The sequence below is a fragment of the Cryptococcus neoformans genome (genome assembly GCF_000091045.1).
Source record: "Cryptococcus neoformans var. neoformans JEC21 chromosome 4 sequence".
Lineage (NCBI taxonomy): Eukaryota > Fungi > Basidiomycota > Tremellomycetes > Tremellales > Cryptococcaceae > Cryptococcus > Cryptococcus deneoformans.
This window is the reverse complement of record NC_006686.1, coordinates 1,580,001-1,605,000: the sequence shown is the minus strand read 5'-3', so window position 1 is coordinate 1,605,000 and position 25,000 is coordinate 1,580,001. Positions and strand designations below refer to the sequence as shown.

General features: G+C 48.6%; 7 protein-coding genes across 7 annotated transcripts in view; 5 read left to right on the top strand and 2 right to left on the bottom strand.

The window, feature by feature from the left end:
* The window catches only part of CND05870 (conserved hypothetical protein), a 6,466-nt gene extending 4,303 nt beyond the window's left edge, over window positions 1-2,163 (top strand). Inside the window, exons 8-9 of the mRNA XM_570544.2 lie at window positions 1-1,007; window positions 1,061-2,163. The exon at window positions 1-1,007 is cut by the window's left edge and continues 1,260 nt beyond it. Of these exons, the coding sequence (XP_570544.1) occupies window positions 1-1,007; window positions 1,061-1,845 (1,792 nt within the window). The 3' untranslated portion in view covers window positions 1,846-2,163. The remainder of the gene's footprint in view (window positions 1,008-1,060) is intronic.
* A 200-nt stretch (window positions 2,164-2,363) lies between these two features.
* Window positions 2,364-5,976, top strand: CND05860 (hypothetical protein). The gene is made up of 8 exons (XM_024657110.1): window positions 2,364-3,076; window positions 3,139-3,243; window positions 3,302-3,367; window positions 3,419-3,873; window positions 3,924-4,134; window positions 4,191-4,503; window positions 4,553-4,672; window positions 4,732-5,976. The coding sequence occupies exons 1-8, from the start codon at window positions 2,726-2,728 to the stop codon at window positions 5,862-5,864; spliced, it is 2,754 nt and encodes a 917-aa protein (XP_024512752.1). The 5' UTR covers window positions 2,364-2,725; the 3' UTR covers window positions 5,865-5,976.
* A 407-nt stretch (window positions 5,977-6,383) lies between these two features.
* On the top strand, window positions 6,384-9,755 carry CND05850 (conserved hypothetical protein). The gene is made up of 12 exons (XM_570548.1): window positions 6,384-6,480; window positions 6,643-6,809; window positions 6,934-7,034; window positions 7,170-7,258; window positions 7,370-7,457; window positions 7,574-7,684; window positions 7,737-7,796; window positions 7,844-8,045; window positions 8,101-8,266; window positions 8,316-8,375; window positions 8,433-8,462; window positions 8,512-9,755. The coding sequence occupies exons 2-12, from the start codon at window positions 6,700-6,702 to the stop codon at window positions 9,619-9,621; spliced, it is 2,127 nt and encodes a 708-aa protein (XP_570548.1). The 5' UTR covers window positions 6,384-6,480; window positions 6,643-6,699; the 3' UTR covers window positions 9,622-9,755.
* Window positions 9,756-9,897: 142 nt separating this feature from the next.
* Window positions 9,898-12,534, top strand: CND05840 (dihydrolipoyl dehydrogenase, putative). The gene is made up of 10 exons (XM_570114.2): window positions 9,898-9,996; window positions 10,126-10,317; window positions 10,367-10,440; window positions 10,492-10,864; window positions 10,913-11,037; window positions 11,091-11,422; window positions 11,473-11,671; window positions 11,728-11,743; window positions 11,795-11,948; window positions 12,001-12,534. The coding sequence occupies exons 1-10, from the start codon at window positions 9,976-9,978 to the stop codon at window positions 12,048-12,050; spliced, it is 1,536 nt and encodes a 511-aa protein (XP_570114.1). The 5' UTR covers window positions 9,898-9,975; the 3' UTR covers window positions 12,051-12,534.
* A 215-nt stretch (window positions 12,535-12,749) lies between these two features.
* On the bottom strand, window positions 12,750-15,719 carry CND05830 (conserved hypothetical protein). The gene is made up of 7 exons (XM_024657109.1): window positions 15,170-15,719; window positions 14,637-15,112; window positions 14,425-14,582; window positions 13,835-14,370; window positions 13,396-13,785; window positions 13,243-13,341; window positions 12,750-13,193 (listed from the first exon to the last, which is right to left on the bottom strand). The coding sequence occupies exons 1-7, from the start codon at window positions 15,659-15,661 to the stop codon at window positions 12,942-12,944; spliced, it is 2,403 nt and encodes an 800-aa protein (XP_024512738.1). The 5' UTR covers window positions 15,662-15,719; the 3' UTR covers window positions 12,750-12,941.
* Window positions 15,720-15,873: 154 nt separating this feature from the next.
* On the top strand, window positions 15,874-20,307 carry CND05820 (conserved hypothetical protein). Its single transcript, XM_570485.2, has 8 exons — window positions 15,874-16,477; window positions 16,547-16,790; window positions 16,843-17,702; window positions 17,758-17,960; window positions 18,019-18,653; window positions 18,707-19,171; window positions 19,228-19,626; window positions 19,682-20,307. Exons 1-8 carry the CDS (start codon window positions 15,888-15,890, stop codon window positions 20,258-20,260), a joined length of 3,975 nt encoding a protein of 1,324 aa, XP_570485.2. The 5' UTR covers window positions 15,874-15,887; the 3' UTR covers window positions 20,261-20,307.
* A 957-nt stretch (window positions 20,308-21,264) lies between these two features.
* The window catches only part of CND05810 (conserved hypothetical protein), a 4,255-nt gene continuing 519 nt past the window's right edge, over window positions 21,265-25,000 (bottom strand). The window contains exons 2-14 of the mRNA XM_024657108.1: window positions 24,850-25,000; window positions 24,680-24,803; window positions 24,584-24,631; window positions 24,400-24,529; window positions 24,292-24,349; window positions 24,171-24,242; window positions 24,064-24,118; window positions 24,007-24,012; window positions 23,929-23,939; window positions 23,763-23,879; window positions 23,636-23,708; window positions 22,449-23,577; window positions 21,265-22,396 (exon numbers count right to left, since the gene is read on the bottom strand). The exon at window positions 24,850-25,000 is cut by the window's right edge and continues 206 nt beyond it. Coding sequence (XP_024512781.1) covers window positions 21,714-22,396; window positions 22,449-23,577; window positions 23,636-23,708; window positions 23,763-23,879; window positions 23,929-23,939; window positions 24,007-24,012; window positions 24,064-24,118; window positions 24,171-24,242; window positions 24,292-24,349; window positions 24,400-24,529; window positions 24,584-24,631; window positions 24,680-24,803; window positions 24,850-24,968 — 2,625 coding nt within the window. The 5' untranslated portion in view covers window positions 24,969-25,000 and the 3' untranslated portion in view covers window positions 21,265-21,713. The remainder of the gene's footprint in view (window positions 22,397-22,448; window positions 23,578-23,635; window positions 23,709-23,762; window positions 23,880-23,928; window positions 23,940-24,006; window positions 24,013-24,063; window positions 24,119-24,170; window positions 24,243-24,291; window positions 24,350-24,399; window positions 24,530-24,583; window positions 24,632-24,679; window positions 24,804-24,849) is intronic.

Genomic DNA, 25,000 nt, shown 5'->3' with positions numbered 1-25,000 from the left:
AATACGCCAGTTACAAGCCGAGCTCGAGCATCATGCCCTTTGGAGGGAAGAGGCCAGCAAGGTTTTAGGCGTTCCAGTTGCAAGACTTGCCTCTACCATTGATTACATCCGCAGCGCGTTTGAAAACAGCCTTGCACCAGATGACGATGCGCACAACAATCAGAGGGTCTGTTTCTGTCGGTCGTCACCAGCAGATAACATGGTTATGTGCAAAGTTTGTCAGCACAGCTACCATCCCCGATGCGTAGATGTGTCCCTCCGCCATGTTCCAGAAGAATTCAAGTGCGCTATGTGCCAACGTTTGCCCAACGACGATGGCCCCTCCCTCGATGCTTTCATTGGTCTAATCTCCCCACAACGTTGGAACTTCCTTATAAATCCATTGGAGTTTGAACTCGCTCAATATATTGCTTCTGCAGCTATCCGCTACGCTCCTCAAGCGTTCCGCCTGGCTGATCCCCTCAGTCTTTCTCCTCCTTGCCGGGATTTAGAATTGCTTCGACATACTATCCGCAAGATCTATACCTTGCCACTCGTATTTGACGCACGTAACTCTCAGACTAACGAACGCTGCGTGTTCGTAAACTGGCTATTTAGGAGGATGCAAGATGCTATCAGGATGAAGGCGAAAGAGATCTCATTGTCAACTGTTGGTGTGCAGTCGAAGGTGGGCCGTAGACCTTCTGTGGCTTTGGCAGCTGGGCAATCTACTTTGATGAACAGTGAAAATGGGACGCTTTCAGGACGCGCAAGACCTCGTCGAAGAGCACGTATCATTCTTGCAGAATCACATCCTCACGAGTTTTATTGTCTATGTGGGATGTCGTCCGCGGGCGAAAATACTACTGCACAGATTGAGTGTCCCAAATGTGGACAGGGATACCATGCGGGTTGCGTCAAGATGACGGAGGGGCTTGCAGGGAAGTCTGTTTGGACATGCCCATGTTGTACAGTTCGAGATGGGAGGCATTATCAAAAGGGTGTCGAGGTTCGAGTTCAGCTCAGCTGTAAGTTGTCCACGTTATGGATTTTGGATATATAATTGATCAATTGAGGATAGCACATCGCGGAACGGACCAATTTCTTGACTATCACACCATCATAAACGATTTTGCGGACCGCTTAGTTGTTATAACAAAACCTACTTCTGCAAGCGCCATTACTCTGGAGTGCATCGACTTCGTGCCTGCACGTATTCCGAATAATGTGAAAACGATGGAAGAGAGGGAAGACTCTTTGAACAGGATTAAAAAGAGGAAATCTGGAGGAGTTGACGGAGGTTTCCGGAATGAGCAAGCAACGAACAACCCTGTCGCCCATGGTTTGAAGACAGTGGCTGCCAAGGGTTTTATGGGCCCTCCCTCGACAATACTCAACAAGATCCCCACACAGACAGCAAGCTCTGAATTCGGTGGCTCCTCAGTTGCTATGGGTGCATTACCTGACACGCAAACAAAATCCAGCGCTGTGCCACGCACCATTTACACCCCTGCCGAGTCGAATGCCAATACTTCCGTTTCTTTGTTGACACCCACAATCCAAAACCGGTCAACTTTCGACTTGCGTTCTGATTTTGGTCTAGAATCTTGTTTCTCATCAACGCCCGTTGCTACCGGAGCGTCTACTACGTCCATAGTGCGGCAAAACGGTTGCACCGCATCAGCCACCACTATATGTTGCGAAGGACGAGCAACGGCTGTAACTGGGAAGAGTGTTCTTGACGACAATATCGATTCACGTGAAGGCTCTGAAGAAAGGTATTCGTATTCGGATATGGGAGAATTCACTGCCGTTAAGGAGGGGCGTCATGTTGTCGATGAAGATGTTACTATGGAGAACCAATAAGAGGTTAATGGATTATTGCCACGTTTACGGCATGCGAGATATAAGAGAAGGCGCTTGTAGGACAGTCGGTGATCGTCTCTTCTCATCTCATGATTCTATGGTTGAATCCCGCTTTAAGACGTATATGCGGATTATAACCTGATATGCCGGTCTTTATATTTAGTTGAGTATATATGAGTTGCATTTGGTGGTGGGTAAAGTTAATTTGAGTTTGACATTTTTACCCCCGTAACTTTCAGAGTATAAGAACATTGCTCCCACCCCTCCGCCCCTGTATAGTTATATAAGTATGCTACTAAAAATGTAAAAATGGTTCCGTAAATATGGTTAAGAAGCGTGCTCATAGAATGATTGAAATTGGACAAACAAGAACGAAAGAAACAGTGGTTTTAAAAGCATCACATCCACCAGCAGATCAATCACACGGTTTCAGGGAGACAAAAACAGAATTATGGACCGAAACGCGACCAAAAAAAATAAATGAATTATTGCCCTTTGGCCTCCCATACTACTGGCTGTTTATTTACGGCGGCCGCGTACGATGGAAGGGCCATAGCCCTCCTGTAACGGGTGTCCTTATCCTTCCCCTTTATTTATCTCTTGCTCATACACTCCATACATCCTTGGCCGCCTGCTCCGCTCATACTCCCTGCAAAAAGATCGAAAGTTTGCCAGATACGAGCACAATTCCGCCAATTCCCCACCCACGCACCCTTCCTCCCCTGTTCCGTTTCCCGCTTATTTCAACTCTTTAATTGTCTCTCCTACGACCCCAACGCACAGTACGACCTGCTATTCAAATGTACACATACTTCTAATTATCAAGCATCCATTAAAGCAAGACATACTGTAACACTGCGTCTACAAACCACACTTTCTCATGGCAGCACCGTACCACACCGTCTCAGATCCGTCATACAACTTTTTTCCCGCTCCTATTCCTAGTCACTTCATACCCACTCGTCCGGGATTGGCCACCACTTCCCCCACATACTCTCCATCTGTCGATCAAGGACCGTGGCCCCAGGCTCACGTCGCTCCTTCTGTTGTTGGTTTGCCAGTGGTGGGCCCGATGTCCATGCCCGGTCCACGGATATCTCGCTCTTCAGCCTCGGGGTCATCTGGCTCGGGTGTGATGATAGAGGAGCAGGAGGCACAAAGAAGAAACCCTCTGGTAGATTTGATGGAAAGTGAAAAGCTCTACGCGGAGCAATTAGGTCTGATCATTCGGGTGAGTTGCTTGATCTTGCCCTGTACCCTCAATGATTTACTCGGCTCACAGCTGCATCGTAGCGAGCCGCAGGTGCATGGTCTAGAAAAAACTTTCCGCCAGCTAAGCTAGATTCCATGTTTAGATCTGTGGAGGCTGTGTATCGGGCGAATAAGGGGTTTGGGGAGGTCAGTCCTAGATACAACCTCGCAATTACCGAAAGAGGTCCGCTGACAATGGGTGCAGAAACTGAGGGAGATAGGGCCAAATCCATCTAGCCCTAAGGCCCTCGGGGACATTCTGATGCGATGGGTGTGTTTTTATGCCATTTCTCAGTATATACCAAGCTGACATACATTAAAGATAGACGACCTTGAGCCAGCATACCATAGATACGCCACAAACTTCTTGTCAGGTTTCGACTCATACCTTCCTGTCATCCGTAACCCACTTCTACCCGGCATCCTGGACGAAATATCGTCAAGCTCAAATCCCACTCCACCCTTGACTCAATGGACGCTCGACGCTCTGTTCATTCTTCCTTATACGCGTTTACGATACTATCGCAAGTTGTACGGGGGACTCCTTCGAAGCACCAAAGAAGGAAGAAGCGATCATATGCTATTGGTGATGGCGAATAAGAGACTAGAGAAATTGGTTGGCGAAGTAGAAGCCAGGTTGGAACTGGATGTCAGCGACCACGCGGAGAAAAAGCCTATGTGCTCGTCCCCTGAAAGCGTTAAGATTGAAGAAAAAGACAAGGAAAGACTCAGCAGGAGCAGTTCAGCGTTAGACAGCTCCATGGAATCCCATAGAAAGTAAGCATCATTGACGTACTTCACTCGTGCGATTCACTGACTGATCTTAGTATCTCACCGTTCAGCAGCGGAATTGAAAGCCACAGCTCAGGTGGTTCTATTGTAACCAGTATCGCGCAATCTGCCCAAAGACCGCCAGCTGCCCAATCTCCTGTTGGGACGGCCCCTGCTACCACATTTGCAATAACATCACCCTTGTCTGATCTTGAGTTGAGGATAGATCCAGAAAAGACGATTGACTTATTTACTATGAAACTCAAGGTGAACTATTTTTCGACTCGCACGTTGGAAGTACAAGTACTAATCATCATTACTAGAAATGTAAACTACAGATGAATCCCCCATTCCTGCCTTTTAGTCGCTCTCTTCGCTCATCACACGATGTCACCCTTTACCTCACGCCTTCAGCAACCGGTCAACCGGTCGTACATAAGCGTGCCCACATTTTCATCCTCAGTGACCTTTTCATCATTGCTGAATGGATGGAAGCGGCCGACAAGGCATCGAAAATGCAGCAGATTGCCAGAGAACAACCTGAAAGAGTGGGCCGTGGTGGACCCATGCCTGAAATGTGGCTCAGTTACCCTCCTCTAGCGGGAAAGCACTTGATGGTGGCGGAAGGGCTCCAAGGTGAGTTGAGAGACGTTGACGATAGAAGCAAAGTTTAACGCAATTCTAGCAAATGTTCTAACAGTGATGATTATGCGGAAAGAAACCTTTACGATTCACACGGAATCAGAAATTGCGAAGGACCAAATAATGAGAGATCTTATTGATTGCATAGACTTTGCTTCTTCTGGTAGGTCACTGCAGTTTCGGGCTCCAAGCAACTTCCTGATTAGTATCTCTCTTGGTCAGTCAATCGACCACATAATGCAGCTCCCTCACCCGTTGAATGTCAACCTCTGACCTCCGCTGGTCTCCCTGTCACTCGTTTCCCTGCACCAATCACCAAAACCCCGGCCCTGTCTACCAGTTCTCGTGCAGACGACGCCAAACAAGCAAAAGCCAACGCCCATGACCTGGTTTCCCAAATTGAAAAAGTATCTCTGGGGACGGAGGAGTGTGCTGTATGGCCACAAAGTTCGACGCAACCTCCGCCACAGCAAATGTCCATGCCATTTGCTGTAGTTGGACCATCGGCCGTGACCACACCACCTCCACGAGGGACAAGTCTTCGCACGCGAGGATTTCCTCCCAGCCCTAAAACAAATCAAGTCCCTTTTTTTCAACCTGGACTAATCATGCCATCCTCCAGCACACAAATGTCTGCCCTCCCTCCTGTTCAGGGCATGTCTTATCCTCAGCAAGATCAGCTACCTACGAGTCAACCACCTTCGAAATCTCCCTCTGGCCAGTCCGTCGCTTCAGGCCCTCTGCATCTACGAATGCAACAGGACCTTCCAGCAACATCTTTGGGGGTTTCAGGGTCTTTCGTATCTGACCAACGTCATGGGTCAAACTCGTTGGCGCCCCGTGCCAACGCGCTCGGATCGAGGTTTCTCGAACCGCTTCGCCCGCTGGAGCCATCATCGGCAATGTTTACCAATAATTTCCCCGGACGAGTGTCACCATTGGGTGTGAGCAATAATGATGATTCCCCACCACAGTCCCCTATTGAAGAGGATATTGCTTCGTTAACTGGGCCCACTATCATCTCTGCGCAGATGAAGTGTAAGGTATTTCTGAAACAGTCTCATCAGCAATGGAAGTCTCTCGGTTCTGGAAAACTCAAACTCTACTCTCAGGCCGTTGGCCATGTCAAACAACTGGTGGTTGAATCTGATTCATCATCCAAACAATTGTTTATATCGACCATCGTTCTTACGGATGGTGTTGAAAGGGTGGCGAAGACAGGTGTTGCGGTGGAAATATCAGATCGGGGCAAGCGTACAGGGATTGTATATATGATCCAGTTAAGAAATGAAAACTCCGCAATGGGGCTCTTTGAGAGCTTGTTAGCCGGGAGTGATAGAGCGGTGCAACTGTAGACTTTATGCTTGTGGTCTTGTGGTTAGATGTGCAGATATTGAATATGAAACGCGCGACCATATAGCTTGCTGTTCACATATACAGGTATATACTACATACATGAGACAAACTATTATGAGTGACGCTGGTACTTAACAGCAAATGCAGCAGCAGGCATCGGCAACAAAATTGCACCATAACAACATCATTCTTCCAATGAAAATGGTCATCAATAGCCTTGATTGTTTATTATAGGGCGCGTTATTATTAAGGTTTATATGTATTACTTTGAGGTGAAAGAGGTGCTGCGTGCAGCTGCTGTATAGCCAAATCCCGGCGACGGGACTAATTCCTACAGTGCGTGTGGTGGTGGTGGTGGAAGAAGAAGAAGAAGAAGAAGATAGTAGTAGAAGACATAAGGATGAGGTGGCATAAATAGGCGGAGGCGTGGTGGCCACGTGGCTATGGGCAGCTGCAGTATGGCCTCCAAAATGGGTCGCGAGAAACTCGCCCTTGAGGTTGTTAGCGATTCCTTGCGTGGTCAGTTCGCTATCGTGACAGTATTCAGCAGCAGTGGATCCACTCCCTACTCCTCCTCCGCCGGCCGCCTCCTGTCCACAAGGATACATCCCCCACGTGAGTATCGTTTACTCATCTAGTTCGCCCCCAAACCCCATCTGCCCTCTATGCTGTCTGTATCCACTCTCCCGGCGGAAGCCTCCCACCTCTCTTCCAAAAATGGCTTTCATTACATTTCGCTGTTCCTCTGCCGATATTTCAAACTAATCAAGCTTGCAGGACGTTCGTTGGCGCCCTCATATTACGCTAGTACTCCACAAATCCTCAACGACCAAAATGCACCCCGGCGTATTACACCGTCGCTTTCTCAACGACCTTTCAACCTCTCTGTTCTCTTTTGTCCTTCCTCTTTTGCCACCTAGTGAAGAGCTCAGTGTCAAGGAAGAGTGAGTATTGTTTCTGACATTCTTATCCATCTCTTGTGTGTTCGACGCACCCGCAAGCGAGGTGGCGCGTTGAAAAATTGTTGACTGTGAAATCAAGAATGTATGTCTGACCATGATTTTTTAGGGTGCGATGTCTTATCGAAAAACTTATTAAGGGGCTGGAGCCATCTGCGAGGTTATTGAGTTTTGGGAGCAGCTGTAATTCTTTCGGCTTGCGGAATTCCGGTAAGTTCTGCCTGTTGGTCGGGTGTTGGAACTCCTATGCAGTCCGTTTGTCGAAAGCGATGTCGAAAACAATGTGGGAAGTGACGTCGAAAGCAAGAAAGCAAGTATGTCGTATGAGCTGCTAATCAGGAGTAGATATGGATCTTGTCGTCTTGATTGATGACCCTAATGCGAAAATAGACCCGGGAAATTTCGTTGAAAGTATGGCCGCACTTCTCGAGCGCGTAAGTCAGAATCTATCATTTTGCGCACCAGTGCCCTCGTTATCCAGGGGACTTTTTATTATGCTGGCTTTCGGAGCATTGACCAAATGAACTAATGTTAGTTGGCCGTAGGAGACTAATTTCAACGTCAAACCACTCCCGAGGGCAAGAATCCCTATCCTGAAACTTGAGCTTGCCCCCTCTCCCGCTCTCCCTTTCGGTGAGTTACATCTCGGATTTTGTAACAGTATTTGAGAATCTTGGGCGCGTATGCTCCCTCACTGCCCATTCCAGCCCTCTCGCCGTTCGCTGACCTGAAACCATGTCGTTAAACAGGGATTGCGTGTGATATTGGGATCGAGAACAGGCTTGCCATTGAGAACACCCGTCTGTTGTTGACTTATGCGACGATTGATCCTGCAAGGGTCAGGACCCTCGTACTATTCCGTGAGTTAAGTGTCTGCGAAACCGCGCCGGTTACTGAGGGCGCTATATATAGTAAAAGTATGGTCCAAAAGACGTAGAATCAACTCTCCTTATCGCGGAACACTCTCTTCTTGTGAGATTTTTTCCGCCAAGACATAATCAATGACTAACAGATAATAGATGGCTATACCCTCATGGTGCTTTATTTCCTTGTGCATGTAAAGCAACCGCCTGTACTCCCCAATTTGCAGCGTATAATGCCCATGCGGCCCCTGGAGGAAGAAGAAGTCATGTTGGAAGGAAGGAATGTGTATTTTTTTGACGACGTAGAAACCCTGAGGAGAGAATGGTCTAGTGTCAACTTTGAAAGTGTCGGAGAGTTGTATGTCCTCATGCTTCCTCAACCTTGAGCATAGTTTTACGCTGACATCATCTAGGCTGGTCGATTTCTTCCGATACTTCTCCCATGACTTCCAATTCAATAATTCTGTTCTCTCTCTCCGAGCAGGACAGCTGACGAAAGAAAGCAAAGGCTGGGTCAATGATATTGACGTTGGAGGTCTGAATGAAATGGCCAGAGACAGAAATAGGCTTTGTATCGAGGTAAGTGCAAGTGCAATCAGTCGCGGTAAGTGATGCTGACGATCTTCAGGACCCGTTTGAAATTACTTATAATGTGGCGAGAACTGTGACTAAAGATGGCTTGTACACTGTGAGTCGTTATGCAAATTGCTATGAGTCTCCCTACTTACCGCGCATTATTCACCAGATTCGAGGAGAATTCATGCGCGCTACAAGAGTATGTAAACAAGTTGGAATGTCGTTGTAGAGAGCTGACATATCGATAGATCCTAACTCAACGACCGGAACGCGCCGTTCTTGCTCTCGCTGAACTCTGTCGTGAGCGTGAGGATGAGCTTCAACGAGCCCCTCGTTCCTCTTCTCCAGCTCCTCGAGCTCTGTCCGCTGCTCGCAGCAATTTTTCTGGTGCCCATGCCCCGAGCGCATGGAGATCTCATTCACAAGCCCCCTTTGATCGTCTCACACCTTCAGGTGTGCACGAATCGCATGGCAGAAGAGGCGAGGACGACATACCTGAGTATTCTGCGCAGGACCTTTGGCTGCAAAGTCAGGGTGCCAATCTGGGTGGCGTGCAAGTTGGTGGTCTTGGTTTCGGATTTGATGATTTGGGCGTTCATGGTGCACGTGGTCGAGACACTGTTGCGCGAGGGCTTGATACTCCCAGTGGCGCTTATCGTAATAATCCCTCTGCTCGTCGCTCCGCATCTGCTTATGGAGGCAACGCTGCGTCTACCTCGGGCACTATCTCCGCCCCACTGAGTCCGCAGCGGATGTATGCGCAACTGGAACTCGGCAAAGGAATTGGCTCCGGTTTGGGATCTCAGCAATTGTGGGCTAGCTACGATCCAAGGCTGCACGCGAGTGCGGGTATGCCGATGAGCATGTCAGGACCTTCAAGTTTGAGAAGTCAGAGTCAGCAGGGGACCTCGCGTTCAGTGTCGGGACCGAATCTTGGTGTTCCTGCCTCGGCTGGAGGTTCTTCAAGAGGGAGAGTCTTTGCACCATTTGATGCGGCGCCTATTCAATCCTCTTCCAAAGCTGTCGGCATTCCAGTGGTAGCGCCAGCTCCTGGTTCAATTGGAGCCTCTGGTTCAGCACCCCATCGCGCGGTTGCCGACACCAATGAGAACGGTTCTGCTGTCAACTTCATTAGCCCTAGTACTCTGTTATCCCCTTCAACGGGCGCTTCAGCTTTGCCCGATACACAAGCAGTTGGAGTGCGAGGAATGGATGCGCTTGTAGGGGATTTTAGACAGCTAATTGTGAGCGGGACAGGGACGATAAACCCTCCTCCAAAGGTTGCAACGAGCAGTAGCGCCGGAATTGTTGGGGAGAAAACGGAGCACCCGGATCCCGCGGTCGAGAAACGGTCGTAGAAATCAATACCATACATACACTCAGGGTGGCTTAGAGGAGGGGACTTTTGTCTGCTTAGCAGGTGCTAGTGCAAAAAGAATATCCTGTTTCATTGAATCAATAGTTCGCATATATGCATCATCATCAGGCAGTCATGGTGAACGACGAATAGTAATCGACGACGACGAGCGACGCGACGACCACAGCAGCTTGAAAATGCCACGTAAGGATTGTGCCACGACGGATTTATCGGCGGGAGCGGCGGCGGCCATGTTCTGCCGTCTCCGACCGTCTCTCTCTGCGAAGCCTTCCACCGCGCTTGTCTTCATACTTATCCTCTTTTTCCTTACACTCTCCAAACATCTTTCTCCACAATGTTCGCCAGACAACCTCTCGTGAGTATCGTTTCCCCTCTTTCCATGCCCAGGTTTCCTTCATATCTCTATCTTTCCCTATTCCAGCGATCGTGCCTTCGAGTTCACCATGGCTTTGTCGCTGACTAAATTCTGAATCCTTGGCTGTAGTCACAAAACCTCCTCCGTCCCCTTTCTCGCCCTTCATCCTCCTTTTCTCGTACTTCCACCATCCCTAAACTTGCTTTCCTCCAATCCGCCCGTGGTTTCGCTTCTGCTTCTGAACCATACGACGTAGTCATCATCGGCGGTGGACCTGGTGGGTATGTTGCTGCTATCAAGGCTGCTCAGCTCGGTTTCAAGGTGAATGACGCCCGCATAGCTACTTGTACCCGGGGCTGACTTTTAACAGACCGCCTGTATTGAGAAGCGAGGTGCTCTTGGTGGCACTTGTTTGAACGTCGGCTGTATCCCTTCCAAAGCAATGTGCGTAAAGTCTTGCTGCATGCATTCCCATAACTAACGATTCTCATGTAGGCTTAACAACTCTCACATCTTCCATCAGACGCAACATGACCTGAAGAACCGTGGTATCGATGTTTCTGGTATTCAGCTCAACCTTCCAAAAATGCTCGCCGCCAAGGAAGCGTCCGTCAAAGCTCTCACCGGCGGTATCGAAACTTATCTATTCAAGAAGAACGGCATCGATTACATCAAGGGCGAGGCCTCCTTTGAGACTGCCAACAAGCTCAATGTCAAGCTTTTGGAAGGCGGTGAAACTCAGGTTGAGGCAAAGAACGTTATCATTGCTACTGGCTCTGAAGTGACACCGTTCCCTGGTCTGGAAATTGACGAGGAGAGGATTGTCAGCTCCACTGGTGCTTTGGAGTTGAAGGAGGTGCCCAAGAAGGTGAGCTGACCATTCTCTTCATGTCCTTGCTTTCAATAATGTGATTAGATGGTCGTCATTGGCGGTGGTGTCATCGGTCTTGAACTCGGCTCTGTTTGGTCTAGGTTGGGTGCCGAAGTCACCGTTGTCGAGTATCTGGGAGCCATTGGCGCCGGCATGGACGGCGAGATTGGGTAAGCTACCTCTCTGCAGCTAAATGATGTTATTTTCGTTGACTGCTTTTTAGCAAGCAGTTCCAGAAGATCCTAACCAAGCAGGGCTTCAAGTTCAAGCTCAACACCAAGGTTATTTCCGGCCATAGAGAGGGTGACATTGTCAAGCTCAAGGTCGATTCTGCTAAGGGCGGTAAGGAGGAAACCATTGAGGCCGATGTTGTCCTCGTCGCCATTGGTCGACGACCCGTTACCACAGGTCTCAATCTCGAAGCGATAGGCGTTGAAACTGATAAGAGGGGAAGGATTATCATTGATGACGAGTTTAACACCAGCGCCAAGGGTGTCAAGTGCATCGGTGACGTTACTTTTGGTCCCATGCTTGCTCACAAGGCTGAGGAGGAAGGTGGGTTGATCATTGCATACATCTGTCTCTCCTGTCTAACTTCGCTATAGGTATCGCTGCCGTCGAAATTCTCAAGACCGGCCATGGCCATGTCAATTACGATGCCATCCCATCTGTTGTTTACACTCATCCCGAGGTCGCTTGGGTTGGTAAAAATGAAGAAGAACTTAAGGGTGCTGGTGTTCAATACAAAATCGGCAAATTCCCCTTTGCTGCCAACTCTAGGGCCAAAACGAACCAGGACTCTGAGTAATTTTTTCTCCTTTTCTGAAATTTGTTAACGCATACTGAACGGTCTTTGCTAGGGGCTTTGTGAAATTTGTACGTTCACCCTTGTCATGTTGATGGCGATTATCACTGACGCCATCATAGATTGTTGAGAAAGAGACTGATCAAGTTCTCGGATGTCACATCATCGGCCCCAACGCGGGTGAAATGATCGCTTCCGCTACCCTTGCCCTCGAGTACAAGGCGTCTGCCGAGGATATCGCCCGGACATGCCACGCTCATCCCACATTGTCAGAGGGTAAGTCTGTTCCCTTTTTATTGGAACTCCCACTGATAATATGTAAATGTAGCCTTCAAGGAGGCGGCTTTGGCATCCTATGATAAGACCATCAACTTCTAAATGTAACGGTTATTTCACAAATATTATGCATGGTGTCTAACAGTTATTACATGCTTATCACGTTGGTTTGTGATAAGGATAATGATATACAGTCGTCTTCTTCAGTTCCAGAACCTTCGAATCCTGACATTGGGCAGATCCGGAACCTTTTTGGATGCATTTCAGGTTGTCTGCCGCTGTACAGACAGTTGAGATCCGGACATTTGGGCAGATCCGGATCCGGAACCTCTTTGGGGGCTGATTTCCCGATCTCTAGTCCCATCAAGCCGCAACTCTTTCACCTCCAGAGTACTAATACATATATATAAACCTTAGTAAAAACGCGCCTATAAGCAAGGCTATTGGCTACTTTTCATTGGAAGATTGCATAGCAGAGATGAACACCAACTTTATGACCGTTATGCATGAAACTGGGATATTTAAAGGTCAAATATTCATCCCTAGGAAGAAATGCTTGATTCTTCAGTATTGTCTTATGAAATGCTATGTCTTGATACCTCCATATGCATAAACAATGGTATGGTCGTTTGAAAATGGTCGAAAAAGGCCAAATTCACCCCGACGACAGTCTCACCCAAAAGTTGCATTTTGCGACAAGCCCCTCCTTGGAACTTCGTGCCTCGTCGGAGACGAGCCAATGTCCGTCGAGGGGCTTGTCGAGCCTATCAAATAGCCTTGCTTATAGGCGCGTTTTTATTAAGGGTTTATATGCATTACTTTGGACGTGAAAGAGGTGCAATTAGGTAATTAAATTATTATTGTCCTGATCCAACCCCCTTCGTCGAGAACCGGAGAATCAAGATTCGGAACCCCCAAACCGTTGCACGGTCATGTTCCGGATCTGAGGAAGACGATTGTACTGACGAGAAACAACATTCAACCCGTGGAATATCACCTTGAGCTCGGAGCTGTCACCGTTTTAGTCGTCCTTTCCCTCTCGAGCACATCCAGTAATTTGATAGATTTTTGAACCACATCCAGATTCCTTGACTCTTCGGACAGCTTTTTGAGTCTTGGCTTCAAGAGATAGGGTTCGAGAATATCCAGTATGTTCTGTCGAGGACGATGAGTTTTGGCAGATGACTCGAGAAGGTTGTGGTACGTGAGGATCGCTGGGATCTTGAGCGGATCTCGGGGTACATTCTGGCAAATAATAAGCACTGGCCTTGGAAAGTAGCACATAAAGACACACCAATGCCTCCGACAGCACTTCTAACAGTTCTACTCTTGCCGTCAATGCTGTCCGTAGCTTTTCATTGCCCAAAGACAGATTCACCAGGACGTACATGGCCTATCCACAGCATCAGCACATCATTCTTATAGGTTAAGGCGATTGTCGACTCACGGACAGTCGAACTTCAGAGAACATTGCCGCTCCCTTGTCGCTTAGTAAATCCACCAAGAAATCCAAAAAACCTTCTATTCCACCACGCTTCCCATCAACGTCCTCACCTCCCAGCCTTTCCACCATCCTCGTCACCTCTGCACCCGATTCTTCCGCCAAAAGGTTCTGAACGACCTCTAGACCTTGTTCCTGAATATCTTCGGGCATCGAGGATGAGATGATTTGCCGAAGCCAGGAATATGTAAAGATAGACATGAATGAACTTTTAGTCGGTGGATCGGCGTGAAAGAGTAAGTTTTTTATTGACCATAGGGCGTTAAGAGCTAGAGGAGTGTAGGAAGAGTGGGTCAGGTGAACTATGATGGGTAGGGTATTGTCCGAAAGTATTACCTGGGTAAATTTTCGTCAGAGTTGGCTAGGTCAATGAAAAGAAGCTTACAGGTCTAAAAGGCGAAAAATCGGCAATGAGATTACAAATAGTGGCAGTAGCAGCAACTTCCACCGTCCACGCAGCATCTCCCAGAACATCATCCATACCTTCACTAGACTTGATCTCTAGCTCCCTCTTCAGAAGGTTTACAACTTCATTGCCAACACCTTCGTCCACCATACCAGTCCTCATAACTGATACTGCGCGGCTCAAAGACCGGGCAAGTTGGCAGGCTGCAGCCCTTACTCCGTAACTTTCGTGAGTTAAGGAAGCTCTGAGAATTCTGAGCGGGGTGAGGACAATGGGACAGGAAGGCGACGAACCATCTAGTTCAGGGTAGTCTGCGATGACGCTTCGGGTGCGGTTGTAAGCCATTGCCAAAGAGGCAAGGGCTAAGAGATAAGATTCGAGCGAGCGAGCGTATAGATCAGGCGAGAGAGTCGACTCCAGTTCGGGAAGTGAGCAAAGTTTTTCCAGGAGCTGATGAGGAATCTTGTGCTCGCAAGCCGATCGCTGAAGCACGGGTTCATCTGATACAAGGGCAGCTATATTGTATATACACGTTAGCTAGATCTCACTACTGAGTATGTAGAACTCACCGAGGATGAAGTTGAGCTTGACACGTTCTTCTTGATCGTCAGTTTGTAACAATCTCATGAGGTCGTTGAGTATCTGCTCCGTGATGTCTTCGTGGGGTATACGCCTAACACGATTGTCATAGTATGGCCCTTTGTCATTTTTCACAATGTTTGTTACACTTCAATGGCGCAAGGTGAGTACTTGTAGTGCACCGTCGAGGATGCCGACTCACCATCCAATAGCAGCCAGGCGTACGGCACGATGGGTACTCTTGGCAGTCTCGAGGATATGAGGAACGACGACTTCTAACTGACGATCGTCTATCGCATTGACCTTATCACCCTTGTATGGCGGAAGCCACTGTCGTATCTCGCCGCAAATACCACTGTCACCCTTGGCTATAGCTCCCAACAAATCGAGATATGCTTCCATCAGCTTGGGTCTGCTATGTCTGTCGAACAGTTCATTATCAGGTTCGATGATGTTAATGAGAAGATGACTGAGTATAAAAAATGTAGACCATGGGTTTAAATCAGCTTTAGAGCTTTGTAATGGTGATGCCGTTGGTTGCTCGGGACTTATCCACGAGACAAGAGCTTGGAGGTTTGAGGGGAGCGCGACGAGACGTGAAAAGAGTTGGTACACTGGGAGGACTACTTGATGATTTGAGGAGCTGAGAAGAGAAAGAAGGATAGAAAGATTGCCCGGCTACATGGTGTGGCATGAGTAAGGAGGACGGCGAAATGAAGAACATAACGAGCTCACTTCGAAGACAACGGTGAGAGCCGCGATGGCGTCGTTTCTCCAGTACTTGTCTCGAGACCTATCGGCGGGTGTCTCTCGCAGGACGTTTTCCCCGACAAGGCCTGTGCCGACAACCTTTTTCTCTGCACCTACACCCCAAACCTGGCCCCATACCATGTCAGCTGTTGCAACTAGCACATTGCGAAGTGCGCGGAGGAGTGCGGTGAGCTGCCGGTGGACGGAAGGATGTTGCTGTGTATGCACGAGGGGGTGTATGAGGTGGAGAAGGCGTGCAGGAGCGTTGTTTGTAATGATGGGCCTGAGAGTGAGGTTGCCTACGGTTGCGATGGATGCGAGGATGACCGCGGCCTCGTGTACGGTGTCTGGGGAATTTGCGGGGTGGAGGAGGAGAATGAGTGCCGTGAGTGTGTTGGTGTCCGCTGCGAGCTGCACCTTCTTCCAGGTGTTGCCGATGACCGAGTTCTTGAGCTGCCTGAGTGCGGGGAGATCCATCGTGGGTACAAGCCATGCAGCACACAGAGGAGCGATGCTGCTCCATTTTCATCCTTGCTCCGAGAGCGGGTGACGATACTCAGCGGGCATGTCCGTTCCCGCGTGGCACCCACGGCGGACGTGCCCGGGATCACGTGACAGACAGGGCCGCGAAGCTGCATTATTTTCGTATTTTTCAGAAGTGGCCGCCCGAATGTCGCGCTGTACTATATACTCTGTCCACGCCATGCTTCCCCTCCGCGTGATCGCCCGCTCCAAGGGCCCGCTCCGCGCCAGCATCCGTGCCTGCCTCTTCTCCTCTCCTTCCGCCTCGCGGCTACGCCCTGCAGCGCCCGCCCCTCACGCCACAGACTACCACCATCCCCTTCCCCCCCTCCCCTCCCCCTTCCGCACACAGCCCCTTCTCAACCTCCCCTCCCCGCTCCCGAATGACATATCGCCCCCGCCAGACTCGCCACAGGCGTCTCTCTACCCTTCTACTGGGGTCATAGACGCCATCTCTATGATCTCTATATGTCTCAGACGGCCAGAACATGTCCCTAGAGCATACCAAATATTTACACAGCTTCTTCATGACACGCCCACTGGCCAGATGAGAATACCAGAAGCCAAAGTATGGGCAATGGTCATTGAAGGAGTGGCAAGTCTCGGTAACGTCCACAGCCATGGGTCTAGTGCTCCAAAGTGGAGGGGAAGGGCCGCGAGATTAGTAGAGCAGTGGGGAGAGACACACGGCGCGCGAGGTTCGAAAGAGCCAGCTGGTCTGGATCGTGACGGTTTGAGGGTCTACCAGGGCTGGTTCAATGGTTTGATCAAGTAGGTCTTCTTTTGTCTCATAAACCCAACATCAGATGCCTAGCGCAACACGACTAATGCTGTTGCTAGCTCCCACTCTCCTCTGGATCCCATAATCCCTTACCTTGAACACTCTTCTCTGCCCATTTCATCTCTTCTCCAAGGCCTCGAACCTTCCGCGTTACCATTAGCTTGTCAGGCGGTCATTGAAGCCGCCGACTCTCACTCTTTGCCGGGTCTTCGACAAGATGTCCTCGCTTTCCAGGGGCTTGAAAAGCAAAGACGAGAGGAACTCGTCTCTGAAGTAATTGAGGAGGTCACGCCCGTAACAGAGGTTCGTGAAAATCATATTACATCACATAGATCTACTAACTTCCAACCTTTAGAATGCTGGCAAATCTAGCAAGCAAGCACACGTCTCCCATCGTAACGAAGCTCGGTTCGCCATCGCCAATCTTCGTCAAGCTTTATCCGCCATAGACTCTTCCTCCATTCCCGTAAACCGCCAACGTGCACTTGAGAATGCATCTCTCCAAGCAGCCCGCGCAGAACTCGAAGAGAGCGCCAAACGTATCCAAGCAGCCGGTGACACATCCACCCTTCAACGATCTGTCCTTCAATCATGGATGCATACTTGGCTTGGTGAACTCACTGTAGAACTCGAGAAGCGTATTGCGTCCATGCAGGCCGAAATTGACGCTCTTCCAGAATCCAAAGCCGCTGTCACCCCTCCTAAATACTCCGCCACTGCTCGCATGAAGCCTCAGGTTCTCCTCATGTACCTCTCCCTTCTCCCGGTTGATAAGCTCGCCCTTATCACTATCCTCGAAATCATGCGCATGTCCGGATCAGGCGGTATAGCTGATGGTATGAAGGTTCTGAGAGGCATGGTTGCCGTCGGCAAGGCTGTGGAAACTGAGTTTAGGGCAGAAACGATCAAGAATGTTGCTGGTGTTGATTCGTATCACTGGTTGAAAACTATCGATCCCCAAACTCAGAAACCAAGCAGACAACTCATCGGATCAGTTTGGAAAAAGATTGGAGAACAGGCGAATCAAGCAAAGCGTGTAGGTAAAAATGAAGGTGATAAAATTTTGCCTCCCAACCACGACGACATGCAAGATATATGGACCCCTGCCTGGTCCCGGATGATTCAGCTCGGCGTCGGTTCCGAGTTGGTCGATGCATTGTTAAAAGTGGCGAAGGTCGAACGAACAGCCAAGGATCGTAACACTGGTGAGATGATGTGCGTATAAGCCCATTCTCTTTCATGTATCATCTCATCTGACCAGCGTTCATAGAACGGAGCTCCAGCCGGCTTTCACTCATGCGTACGAGTACGTGCGCGGGAAGAAGCTTGGCGTCATCAAACTTAACCCTGTGGTTGCTGCCCGCCTAGCAAAAGACGACATCGGCGTAGTCATACATCCTAAGCACCTGCCAATGCTTGTCGAACCTAGACCTTGGACAGCCCATAATAAAGGCGGTTATCTACTCCATTCAGGTAAGTCAACTGAACGGACTTTCAGAGATATGTCGCTGAACATTTTATTTCGTTCCAGTCCCCGTTATGCGCTATAAAGAGTCCTTAGAACAACAGAAATGGCTCAAGGCAGCGTCGGAAGAAGGACATCTTGAACCAGTATTTCACGGTCTAGACGTTCTTTCTTCAACCCCTTGGCGGGTCAATCGTAGAGTGTTTGACGTCGTGCTCGAGTCTTGGAATAGAGGCGAGCCGATCGCCGATATTCCTCCATCAGAAGACAAAGCACACTATGAATTTCCCGAGAAACCTGATTCATCTGATCAAGATCCGCAAATGAGGGTCCAATATGTGGAGAAGACAAAAGCCGTCTTGGCCCAACAAAGAAAGGACCACGCTGAAAGGTGCAAGTTCAATTACAATATTGAAATTGCGCGCTCCTATCTTAAAGACACTTTCTATCTTCCCCACAATATGGATTTCCGAGGAAGGGCTTATCCGATCCCTCCTCATCTGAGTCCTGTAGGAGACGACCTTTGTCGAGGTCTTCTTACTTTTGGTACCAAAAAACCCCTTGGTGAAACAGGTCTGAAGTGGTTGCAAATCCACTTGGCAAATGTGTATGGTTATGACAAGGCCAGCTTCGCTGAAAGAGCAAGATTTGCGCAGGAACACGAAGCTGATATCTTCGATAGTGCCGACCACCCCTTGGACGTGAGTTGCCCTCTAATCACCTTATCTCGTTTGTATGGCTGAAACGGTTTCAGGGAAAACGGTGGTGGCTGAAAGCTGAAGACCCATGGCAATGCCTCGCCACATGTTTTGAACTCGCCTCCGCTTTACGCTCGCCCAATCCTTCAGCCTATGAGTCGTCTCTTCCTGTTCATCAGGATGGCACTTGTAACGGTATGCAGCACTATGCTGCTCTTGGTGGCGATGTTCGTGGTGCCAAAGCCGTCAACCTCGAAGCAGGAGACCGGCCAGCAGATATCTATACCGGTGTCGTCGACATAGTGAACAAGGTGGTCGAGGAAGACAAGAAGGCCGGTCACGACATCGCGTTGTTAATCAAGGAACCTCTCGGGAGAAAGGTCGTAAAACAGACAGTAATGACTACAGTCTATGGAGTAACTTTCGTTGGTGCACGAGACCAGATTGCCAAGCAATTGCACGCTAGAGGTGATATTGCACAGGAGCACATATTTGCCGTATCAAGTTATATTGCTAAAACTGTCAGTCCTCTGTCAGTATTCTTTGAAGGTGACTGCTGCTGACTTGCCATGAACAGGTGTTAAATTGTATCGGTGACCTTTTCTCTGGAGCCAAGGCCATCATGGACTGGCTTACCACGTCTGCCCGTTTAATCTCTAGATCGATTCCCCCAGCTCGTGTCCAAGAAGCGGCCACTAATTTAACAAACACCTCTCGCACAGGCAAGGTCACTTCCCGGGCTGCCAAAGAATTTATGAGTGCGGTCATCTGGACGACCCCTCTGGGTTTGCCTGTTGTGCAACCATATAGAAAAGCGCACAAGAAGCAGATCATGACCGCTTTACAATCTGTGTACATCTCAGACCCCAACGCTCCGTCAGAAGTCAGCCCTCAAAAACAAGCAACCGCTTTCCCTCCGAATTTCATTCACTCTCTTGACGCCACTCATATGCTCCTTACCGCTCTCAAGTGTAAAGTATGTCTTATCTTCTTCTTCAATATGTTCGCGAAACTGACGTCTGAACCGCAAGCAAAATAACTTGGCCTTTGCAAGTGTGCATGATTCTTACTGGACTCACGCTGCTACAGTCGAAAAAATGTCCGACCTTATCCGAGACACCTTTGTAGAACTTCACTCTCAGGATCTTGTCGGCAAACTTAGAGAGGATTTCCTTGACCGATATGGCGAGTACTGTATCCCAATACAGTCAGCTAAAAATATATCTACCACCGCTGCCAAGCGTAAAGCTGCGACTGCCCAGCGGAGAAAAGCCATGTCTGTAATGTTGGCTGAACATGATGGCGGCGAAGAGTCTTTTACCAACTCCGATCCTGATGGCAGATTCGATGACGCTATATTAAATGCCGAAGTTGATCTCATTGCATCAACTCCTGAGCAACTCGATGTGAAAGCTGCAGAGGCTATATCTCTCCCTACCGATGGAATTGTAGAAATAGCAGGTAAATCTGGCTTGGACGATGAGGAAGTGGATATTTTCCGTGCAGGAAAGCAGAATTGGGTCAAGTTTAGGGATGTCTTGCCGCCTTGTCCTCCTAGGGGTGTTTTCGAGGTCCGTAGGGTAAAGCAGTCCGCCTACTTCTTTTCCTGAGCTAATTCCAATCACCGTTATCTATGTATCATGCATCATATTGCGTCTGATTTTGTTTTGGTTTCCTGTGATCATTTTGGTAGCTAACATTTATGGACCGAAACGCGACCCAAAAAAAATTGAATTATTATTTATTTGCCCTTTGGCCTCCCATACGTTTAGGCCTCTCATAAATAGAGTAGCTGCGCAGTGTCGTCAGTGGACCTCTTTCGTTGACTGCTACCGACGGGCTATCTATTACGTATGATGTTCATTTGGTTTTTTTTCTTCCTATTATTAATAAACCAATACTGTCTGAAGCTTTGACACATTTATTATGAAATTTCAGCACATTCTTTCATTGCCATCTGCATGCGCCTGACTTCTGGGATGTCAGTACACCTTTGGAGGGTGGGCTAAGGGCGGACATCTTCCTATCCGTCCAACGAACTGGTCGCGTCCAGTCAATGAACGAAGAAGAGCCTCTCTGTTATCATCTTGTCGGTCCGCGTCTTCATTCGTTCTTGGACCATCCTCCGCAATCCTTTCTCCGACAAAATTCCACTCGAGGCTTTCAAGAGCATAGATTTTCTTGGTATGATTATTGGTGTCTTCCTTGCAACTTTCATCATCGCCCTATTCTCCACTGACTTGAGATGTTGACCATTTAATTAAGACCTACGTCTTGCATGCGGCGCCTTCTTCACCTTCTGCAGATGGGAAGCCGATAGATGTCTCATAATAACTCCAAGGACTCTTTCCCGTCTGATGGCCGTACTCATCCACCAGATCTAGCTTCGCTCGCTTTTTGTCCTTCCCGCTCACAATGTCACAATTCAATCTCTCTGCCCGCTCTCCAACAACTGTCTGCACGCAGTAGTCATCCTGGCAGCGCTGTTAGACGGACGAAACAAGCAAATGATGGGTTCCAAATTTTATGTACTTTTACGATATAGGAAATGCCTTTTTGCATTCAAAAACTCGTCGAGCATCTCTCGATTGCCAGTACGACAGTCAAAAAATCCGTCAAAGAAGAATTCTCCAGTAACTCGTTTGTTTACCTTCCCAAGTCCTTCATTCTGTTTTCTTTTTCTTTTTTGAGCTTGGGTTCGTTTTGATTCACGAACGGCTCCGGTTTTGTATAATATGGGCTGGCATTCAAGTCCTACTTGGAGTCATTTACACTTCCTCTCCTCATTTCCACCGGCCAAGTTCCAGCTTCTGCAGTCCTCCGACCAAAGACATCCTCGTGTCAGCTGCTTCCTCTACCTTCCTCAGCTCCTTCTTCCATCAGTCAATTTCCTCTTCAGTATAAGTTCAAAATGATAAATTCGAACCAATGACATATATATAACCGTATATCAATAACGTCGCAACTTATGAAAACCACTTATCAAGTCAATATTAACAGGGCTGGTCATCATTCAAGGCCGAAGTAGATATGGCCCAAAAAAGATGTGGTTATGTAGAGCAACTAAGGTACGGAATCATTTCTCATCCTCATCTCCCAACTAGCCTCGCCCAGCCCATTCGATAGCTGATAATCAGTTTGGTGTCCTGAAGAGGCGGCCAGTCTACTTTCGCCCCCCCCGGTTATAAAGATTGCGTTCTCCCGAGCATCAACCCCTACGGGATGTGCAGGGAGGTCCTCCGGAGTAGTATACAGGTTACGATCAGAACACATAGCTGGGATGGTCTGCGATGGCGTATGCTGTTTGCTGCTTACAAAATGGCTGAGAACCGCAGCTCGATCTTGGAATACCGATGGATCCAAAGATGCAGCACGTGTAAAAGAATGACCATTTGGTATGGCTGCATTGGTCGAATATGGGTTATATGGATTATATGGTTTATAAAGGGGGTTATTGCGATATGGTGATGAGTGTAAAGCTCTGGTCGACCCAATAATGCGGCCCGACGGAGGAAGGCTGGGTGTCATTGATCGATGACGTTTTATTAGGTTCAAGGTATCATGGGTTGCTTCTCCGACGGAAATCGCATTAAGTGGTACTCCCAGTCTTGGCCATTCAACGTCAACTGGTAAACCATGGGGCGCGCCGGCTGGTAGGAAATGCGCTGAAATATCATTGGTAACGTGGCTGCCGAGCAAAGAAGCTGAAGACAGGGAAATAGATGTCTGGTTACCGCGATTGGGTGCTACAACCATGTATCAGCTACAAGCGATGCCTGCTGTTTGCATAAAACCTACGAGATACCTCCGTGCTGACCGCACTCGATTTGGACTCTTCCCCTATCACGAAACTATCTGTTGCCGTCGCATATACATGGGCACTTCCCGCCATGGCATCCACTTGAGCTTCGAGGTACGTGGTTATATCATCATCCGCGCCTTCTGAAGCCTCCGTTTTCATGCGTTCACTCCTATCTCTCCCTCCACGATCTTGCCTCTCATGCGTTTTGTAATGCTGTGTAAGATTATCGCTGCGGCTGAATCGTTTGGCACATCGAGAGCATTCGTAGGGTCTTTCCTGGGTGTGTGTTCGAACATGGCGCTTGAGATGCTCAAGCCGCTTGAATAGTCTGCCACACGAAAGAAGAGGACAGCTGAACCCTTTTACTGTCGAGTTCTGCAAGACTGGTCTGCCCGGAATAAGAGGCCCGAGAGGCTGCAAGGACAACCTTGGAGCCATGTTGAATGCATTTGCGGCAGACAACTGATCATAATTGGCAGATAACTGTTCGACGGTCGCAGCAGCAGTGGTAGGTATAATGTTGGTTGCCCACGGCTGCCGCGATAACATCTGAGACGGCAGTTCGTGGCTCGAAAGGGTGGTTCCCGAGGTTGACTGTAAGGAGGGAAATGAGATATACCTGGTCGACTCGGACGCGGTGATCGCCATCGTCGCATGACTATCTTCAGATAGATTAAGGGTAGGTGCTGAGGATTGTGATGTTAAGGCTAGATCCCTCTCGAAACCATTTCTTTCGACTCGGCCTGCTCTTTCGCTTTCAGACCCACTTTCATCATCTCCGGTGTCGCAATCGGAGATTGTGACGCTGTCCTGCCGAGTGCTCTGCTTGTTATCTCGCAAGGCCTTTCTTCTCCCCTGTTTATAGGCAGGACTTCCCTTCAACAAAGAGCGTGGAAACAACACGCTGCTGGCTGTCGTTAGGCATCTCAATTGATCTTCAGTGTTGTTCAGGATATTTTCGGGCGACGGTGGGGTGCTAACAATGATGCTGTTGTTCTGGATAATAGAAGATGGCAAGGAAGATGACGAAATAAGATTATTAGGAGGCAAAATAAGGGGTGTTTTGGGCACCGTTGCACCTTGATCATGATTCGCTAACTGCTCTGCTGGGGTATCACGAGTGCTCTGCGAGAAAAGATATCGTCAAATGAGAAAACATGCAATACCCAATACCAAGGCTTACTGAGTTGACAGATTCTTCTAAGCCAGGTTGTTTGCCCGCGAACTGTTCGAACAGGCTTCGCCTCGGATCATACCTGGCAATACAAGGTCAATGGCATAGTTCGTGTCATAAGACTTCCCTTACTTACCTAAAACTCCGTGCTGGCTCACCCACTACGATCGTCGTTGGTTCCAACCCCATTTTCTCTCTTTTGAGATCTCTCTCCAGGGCGTCTAGAAACAATCGATCATGAGGCACCGAGAACCTGCGGAAAACGTTAATTCGCTACGTAGTCCTCTGTGGGTACGACTAACCAGTAGAATACCTATGAATAGATTGATTACATGTCTCGTAAACAAAAAAGTACTATCATCAATGAACGGACACCTCACCTTTTGCTAAAACTAGGTGTTAGTTCGAAACTGATGTTATCGAGAAGTAAGACTTGCCTTTTTTTGCGTCCTAATACAGCCATTGCGGAACAAAAGGTCAAGGAAAGGTGACCTGCCAACTATATCAGCGCCAATTATTTTCTCCCGAAAACCATTACACTCACTTAGGTTCCTCAAGACAAGCATCTGTCCCCGGTTTGAGATTCCTCAGATCAGAGAATACGCCTTCTTCGAATCTGATAGCTTGAAATCAGTCGGAGCGCTGCTACTCTGAATCGTGCATACTTTTTCATATTCCGTACAGGCCTGGAAAAGGCCTTAAAACGAAAGACCAATGCTCTGACTAATCCCTAGTTAGTTGTTGTTCTCGTTGATTCGCTCGGTTGAGCTCACTTATGTCGGTACCAGTAATGTGATACAGCCCATTCCAGAAGACACAAGCTACATACTCGCCGTTTGGCAAGAGGAAACGATTCAAGTTGGGATGAGGAGAGGAAAGTGAATTATCCTGGAATGACGAGTTCTGTCTGCTGTGAGCCAACTCTCCAAAACGATTTAAACGCCGCATTAGCCTCACCGTGCGCTCTCCCGTTCCCATCCACCTCGTAGGAGCTGTGGCAAGAAACTGGGTAGGTTATGGTTAAAAGTTTCCTCAGCCATAGTGTTTACTCACGAACTGCAATCTGCTCAGGTGCTTCACTAAGTGACTTTCTCTTTCAGTCAGAGGCCTAGGAGCCAGATTTGTGGGAGGTGGTAACGATGTCGTCGGGGTCATGCCTCTGTGCAATATAGAAGGCCTTCGCCAAGTAAGTCTACGTTGAAATTGAACAAGAGAATGCTCACGATGCGCTCTGGATGGGCCAACCATGAGAATCGCCCGTAGCAAGATGTTTGTTAGACCCCATACCGCCGATGAGATTCGTGGTCAAAGCGCTGGGCGAGGCGGTTGCTTGCTCCTGCATCAAATCACAATTGGGGAGTGATTTGACGGGCC

Excerpts from the sequence above, each read along its gene's own strand:
- CND05850 (XM_570548.1), top strand. The coding sequence starts at position 6,700 with ATGCACCCCGGCGTATTACACCGTCGCTTTCTCAACGACCTTTCAACC. Across the intron at positions 8,267-8,315 it reads GAAATAGGCTTTGTATCGAG|GACCCGTTTGAAATTACTTA; the intron begins GTAAGTGCAAGT and ends GACGATCTTCAG. Across the intron at positions 8,463-8,511 it reads AATTCATGCGCGCTACAAGA|ATCCTAACTCAACGACCGGA; the intron begins GTATGTAAACAA and ends ACATATCGATAG.
- CND05860 (XM_024657110.1), top strand. The coding sequence starts at position 2,726 with ATGGCAGCACCGTACCACACCGTCTCAGATCCGTCATACAACTTTTTT. Across the intron at positions 3,244-3,301 it reads CGAATAAGGGGTTTGGGGAG|AAACTGAGGGAGATAGGGCC; the intron begins GTCAGTCCTAGA and ends CAATGGGTGCAG. Across the intron at positions 4,135-4,190 it reads TATTTACTATGAAACTCAAG|AAATGTAAACTACAGATGAA; the intron begins GTGAACTATTTT and ends CATCATTACTAG.
- CND05840 (XM_570114.2), top strand. The coding sequence starts at position 9,976 with ATGTTCGCCAGACAACCTCTC. Across the intron at positions 10,865-10,912 it reads TGAAGGAGGTGCCCAAGAAG|ATGGTCGTCATTGGCGGTGG; the intron begins GTGAGCTGACCA and ends TAATGTGATTAG. Across the intron at positions 11,949-12,000 it reads TCATCCCACATTGTCAGAGG|CCTTCAAGGAGGCGGCTTTG; the intron begins GTAAGTCTGTTC and ends ATGTAAATGTAG.
- CND05820 (XM_570485.2), top strand. The coding sequence starts at position 15,888 with ATGCTTCCCCTCCGCGTGATCGCCCGCTCCAAGGGCCCGCTCCGCGCC. Across the intron at positions 16,478-16,546 it reads TGGTTCAATGGTTTGATCAA|CTCCCACTCTCCTCTGGATC; the intron begins GTAGGTCTTCTT and ends TGCTGTTGCTAG. Across the intron at positions 16,791-16,842 it reads AGGTCACGCCCGTAACAGAG|AATGCTGGCAAATCTAGCAA; the intron begins GTTCGTGAAAAT and ends TCCAACCTTTAG.
- CND05830 (XM_024657109.1), bottom strand. The coding sequence starts at position 15,661 with ATGGATCTCCCCGCACTCAGGCAGCTCAAGAACTCGGTCATCGGCAAC. Across the intron at positions 13,786-13,834 it reads ATTTTTCGCCTTTTAGACCT|GTAATACTTTCGGACAATAC; the intron begins GTAAGCTTCTTT and ends AAATTTACCCAG. Across the intron at positions 13,194-13,242 it reads AAGTGCTGTCGGAGGCATTG|AATGTACCCCGAGATCCGCT; the intron begins GTGTGTCTTTAT and ends ATTATTTGCCAG.